Below are 5,865 nucleotides of genomic sequence, written 5' to 3'. Positions count from 1 at the left end.
GATTTCCAATGTGCATCTACAAGACAAGATAGTTGAGCAATTATTTATAATAATTTTCAAACATGATGTTTAGATAGTTTTCATCACCATGTGCATCTACAATACAAGATAGTTGAGAAATTGTTTATAATATTTTTCAAACATGATGCTTAGATATTTTTATCCATAGATGTGATTAATTAAAAACAATTTGATCAATAGTTGTGACTAAATAAAAATATTCATTATTGTGTTTTTTAAATTGAGAAAACAATTATATTATTTAAATTACAAAGCAATTATTTGACTATTGGTCTCACCATGAATTGGGATCTTCGGGTCTCTTTTTTCTCAATTATCATTGTTATGGTGGCCTTCCTCATTGTCAATTCTATTGAATAATTGTTTACACAGTGAGGAACCTCCCTCGCGTCTCTAACGTTTGTTGGGAACAACACTTCAATGAAAACAATGAAACATCTTAACCAAGGGGAGACATAATCCAATGACCAAAATCTACAAAAAATGCCCCAAGTTCTAAGGAAGGGAACAATTCATAGAGCTTAGGAAAGGGATGAAGTGACGAAAGCTCAAAGTATCCCATACTTGATGGTAGGGAAGATGTTGAATTGAATACCCATATTGATTAAGATGTCCTCCAAAAAACCAAAAAGAGAAGAAAATGTCTAAAGAAACTATATTTTCAAGGCATCAAGTGGAAGTATAGCTCAATATGGATGATTGTCTAGTTAGTTTGGAAGTTGTGGATCTAGGGAAGGATCCCTCATTAGTTGTAAATAATTGCACGTGGATTGCAATCTACTAATGAGGTTATGATATAGAATGTGAAATGTTGTTCAGTAATTGACTTTGAGATATCCATGATTCAGGAGTTCAAGAAGGTGGAATCTAAGAACTCATGAATTCAACTTGGGAGCTACACCTTCACAAAGGTTACAAGAAAGCTCGGTGGAGTTCAATCTCAAAGATTTCAAAATGATTAGAGATGTTGATGAAAAATTTACCAAACAAAGATCAAGACAAATATTCATTAACGAAGGGTGTTGGAGATATTATCTCCTACTTCTCTTATGCTTAATATTTGTTGTCCCTCATCATATGTATTGGTTAGTGTAATCTCTAAGTGACTTGTTTATTTGTGTTATTTAGAAGATTATTATTTAGTTGGATTTAAGATAATTCGTCCAACTAAAATACCTCCTAGATCAACTTATGGTTGATATATTCTCTCAACTAAACAAATTGTGGGCCTAAGATAGTCAATCTATCCTAAAACTGAGCTTGACTTATCAATATTGTGATTGTGATGATATTAATATATGTAGAGTAATTTATGTGTAATATTTTCTCATCTCCACAATTTTATCTAAATTCATAGTTCATTGTCAATAGGTAATTTGATATATATTTTTTATAAGTTTTCCTAAAATTTTAAAGTATATTTTTTAAATAATAAAAATACTTATCATAACTTAGTTGTTTATTAATAGTATGGATAATTAATAGCTATTATCTTTAAAAAATAAAAATAAAAATAAAAATATATAGTTTATGGGTGGTTTTTTAGAATCTTCATAGAAATTAGTGTTTAAATTCATTTTCAATACTTAATTTAATACAATTTTTATAAGTTTTTTTAAAGTGTTAGGAAAATATTTTTTAAAATAGTGGGAATACTTATTATACCTTAGTAGTCCATTAATATTAGGGATAATTGTTGTTGTTGTTATTCAGAAATATAAGATAACTCATCATAGTTATTGAAAGGAAATCATGTTATCTGAAATAAATTAACCTAGATCCATTTTAGCTCTAGATCTACCAAAGGCACATAAATTTGATCTCCCTTAGGAGTTAAGATAGATATAGGCTCATTTAATTATTAATTTTTAAATTTTAGTTAAGTTTTTTATTGCGTCTAGAGGCTCTCTCCAACCCTGCTTAACATTTCAAATAAAATTAACCCTACATCCTGATTAATCCAAAAGACATTTTTCTTCATTATGGATCACAAAAGTCTTAGATCTAACATTAACCTTACATGTTAACATTTTGAGTGGATTAAAATAAAATAAAAAATGATAAAAAAATAACATTAAAATAAAAATAACTTCACCCATGGTATGAGAACCCATGATATTGATTCATGGTATTCATGTGGAATGCATCTTATTTAAAGGTTGAAATTAAATTGTCCACGAGACTGATCATATCCCTTGACATGCAAACCACTTTTGGAGTGCAATGGGCTCTTGGTGTAATTATTATTGATGCTTAAGGGTAAGCTGCCATTTTTAGTAGTTGTTTATCCATTTTAGACTATTAACTTATTTCAAGTTACTCTTAATCCAAAACATATATATATATATATATGTGTGTGTGTGTGTGTGTGTGCTCATCATAATAGAGCCAGTGATTCAAGTTTTTAAAAATCTGTAGTGAATTTTGGTTAAAATTAACTAAAAAAGAAAAAGCATTTAATAAGACTATTTTTTCATTTATATATATAAATATATATGAAAAATGGATAACAATTCAATTTTTTTTTTATACTAAATTCAAATTGAAAATTGAATTTAAAAATTATGTAAGATATTGAAAATGATGTAAGATATTGAAAATGTTTTTGGTTTTTTTTCTAGTTTGAATAAAAATAAAAATAAATATATTTTTAATTTTAATTATTATTATTATAAATATATAGTCAAAGAAATAAGATAGAATTTGTTATTTAAAAAATAATAATTTTAATTTGGGATATAAAATTAAGATTAGATATGATTAAAAATATATAATTTCATTACAAATAATTTTTTAAGAAAAGTAAAAATTTATCTATTTATATATTATTAACAAATTATTTTAAATGATATTACTTTCTTATAACAATAATGAATCTATATACCTTAAAAAAAAACTGAAAATTAAATCCCCTTATCACCCATCCGAAAAAAACTGAAAATTAAATCCCCTTATCACCCATCAGAGATATAATTTAAGTATATTTTAAGTGATATAATATTCCAATAACAATAATAAATTAACACTGATTATTTCAAAAACATAATTTTTAATGAATTAGGATTCTAAAAATAAAAATAAAAAATAACCCCTTACCAACTTAACTAATTACTTAAATAACATTTTGAAATTTTATTTCAAATTTAATTATACCATACTCTGTTTTTATTTTTTAATTAAATTAAATAATAAAATTTTAAATAAAAACAATCATATTAAAAATATATTGAAAATTATTTATTTATCCAAAAATATGCGAAGAAAAAATATCCCTGATCTCTCACTTCCTCACCCAAGGAAACAACAAAAAAAACCACGAAATTCCGTGTAGTTACTGACTTGCAACATCCCTCAGTCAACGATGAGGTTTGTTAACAGCTACGCTACCAGTGGACAACGCGGTGTACCATTGGAATCCAGCCAAGCTATTACAGCCAGCCATTCATGTACTACTGAGTGTGGAATTCGTCTTTCGGCGAACTGGATCTTTCCCGTTCTCATTATAGCCACATGGAATGGAGGATATTTCTCACTTTCTTCCCTCACCCCCATTTAACGCGACATCTGAGCAGTTGCCACTAATCACATTCACATCTTATGAATATAAATGCCTTGCCCCCCTCATCTCTCCACACAATTCCTTAACCTCCCCATCGCTACAGACATAAACAGAGAAGTAGAATATCCCTACATACACTCAAATAGATTAACAGAGCACCAAAATTCAGGATGGGCAGTTACATTTCTTGCGCTTCGAACTCTGTGCCTTCCAGCACTGTGAAAGTCATCCATTGGAATGGAAGTGTTCAGGACCTTCAGAGGCGGATAAAGGCAGCAGAGCTGATGCTGGACAATCCACAGCACTTTGTATGCCACGCCAACGGCTTGCAGATCGGGCGACGGATAAATCCTCTAACGGCAGACGAAGAACTGGAATTGGGGCATCTCTATTTTCTTGTGCCCATGTCCAAGCTGCATTCCCTACTCTCTGGGACAGACATGGCCGCCCTGGGATTGAAGGCCAATTCCGCCATGAAAGTTACAAAAAGACGAAGCTCCAGAGCCAGAGTACTCCCCCTCTTTGGTGAGCTCATCCGTCCCCTCTCGCCAGAAATGAAGAGTGATGTATTGTTATTGGAGGAGGGGAAACAAAGTGGTAGGGCGCAGGAGGAGCAGCTTCCGGTGCCGAAGCTGAAGTTAGAAGACGATCCAGAACTGTTAACGGCGCTTGCGCAGCTGAGATTGAACGCAGGCAAATGCTGGAAGCCAAAGTTGGAGACCATTAAGGAGTTCCGGCCAACACTCCGGGATCTTTTGCAGTCGAACATTGATCCCTGAACACACACACATTCCTCTGCGTCTGTTGGAATTGTGGGTGAATCTGTACCAACACAACTTTTACCCGTCTCAACAGATTTGAGGATGTGCCCAAGATGTGAAGAGGCTGTTGAATTACAGACAGTCTCTTCTCTTCATGTACAGAAAACTTGTATTTATGTGGGGTATTTGGGGTCAAACATTCTCTGATTCTTTTATTATAATTATAAAGATATATTGGGGATGGTTGTGCCTGTATTTTTCTTGTTGCAATGGTTATCTTTATCTTATGTGATGATTAAAGTATATTTAAAATTCACAAATAAAAAAGGGCAATAATCTTACAAATCATTAAATCGATTTTATATTTAATTTTTTTTCCATTATTTTGATTTTTTAATTCATTAATATTTAAAATTTTAGAATATTTTATTTTATGCTATCTAAAATTTTCAAATATGATTTTTATGGGATGGTATTTTAAAATACGGATAATGAAATTATAATTAATTTTTCACGAAAGATAATTATTTAGATTTTTTTGAATTTTTGTTTTTAGGAAAAAAGTATTAAGAAAATATGACCCTAATTCCTTTATGTATAACTAATTATTAATTTAATAATCATTTAAATTAATTTATTTTAGTATATATATATATATATATAATACTAAGGATGGCATAAGGACACAAGGGCCTGGTTAAACTATTGGGAGATCAATAAGAATGATGCTTTGCAAAACATAAATAACATTAAAGATATTGTTACTTCTAAGTTCAAAGAAAAATTGTGGTGTGAGAAAGATTTAGCGTCTAAAAGAAAATTAAGTTATTATAAGAAGGTCATCAACTCCACCCTTGAAGATCAAAAGTATCTCTCTATTCTAACTAGCTCAAAGAAGAAAATTAATATAGCAAAGATTAGAACGAATTCTCATGAGCTCCATAGTGAAACTGGCCGCTGGGCAGTTCCTAAAACGCCATGGATGGAAAGGATCTGCCATATTTGTGAGAATAGGAGCATCGAGGATGAAAACCACTTCCTCTTACAGTGCCCTGCATACAACCACATTAGATCTCAATTTCACAACCTTTGTTACAATACTGACCTTCCTAGCCTTTTACAATGCCAAAATTAAAGTGAACTCGGGAGGCTTCTCTCCAAGCTTTTTGAGCATAGGAATAAAATCTTAAATCAAAATAAATAATTTGTCTTTTTAGGTCCGATAGATCATTATTTGGTCTCAGCGGACGTTAACCATCATCATCATCAATAAAAATTAAAATAATTATAAAATAGTTAAAACCTTTATGTAAATTCATATGTCCCTTTTAACTTAATAATAGTGTAACTAACTATTAATTTAATTATCGTTTAAATTAACTTATTTTAATTTTTGAATTAAATATAGTTGTGGCCCGGGTCATGTTCAACTAACGGTTTTCCAGTTAAATTTAGCGGTTAGTTAATATAGTCGTTGCCTGGTCTAAAATTATAGCCGTTGGATGTTCTGCTCTGACTGTTTAC

The 5,865-nt window shown here is 30.5% G+C and overlaps 1 protein-coding gene across 1 annotated transcript; it reads left to right on the top strand.

Moving 5' to 3' along the window:
• Positions 1-3,639: 3,639 nt before the first annotated feature.
• Positions 3,640-4,531, top strand: LOC149198192 (uncharacterized). The gene has a single exon (XM_089404085.1). It carries the CDS (start codon positions 3,751-3,753, stop codon positions 4,357-4,359), a length of 609 nt encoding a protein of 202 aa, XP_089260211.1. The 5' UTR covers positions 3,640-3,750; the 3' UTR covers positions 4,360-4,531.
• The last annotated feature ends 1,334 nt before the right edge of the window (positions 4,532-5,865 follow it).

Source organism: Pinus tabuliformis, chromosome 2_2 (assembly GCF_031772625.1).
Source record: "Pinus tabuliformis cultivar Carrire ecotype Pingquan chromosome 2_2, CPIR1, whole genome shotgun sequence".
NCBI classification, from domain to species: Eukaryota; Viridiplantae; Streptophyta; class Pinopsida; order Pinales; family Pinaceae; genus Pinus; species Pinus tabuliformis.
Note: the sequence above shows the minus strand (reverse complement) of the source record. Positions and strands in the feature narration are given on the sequence as shown.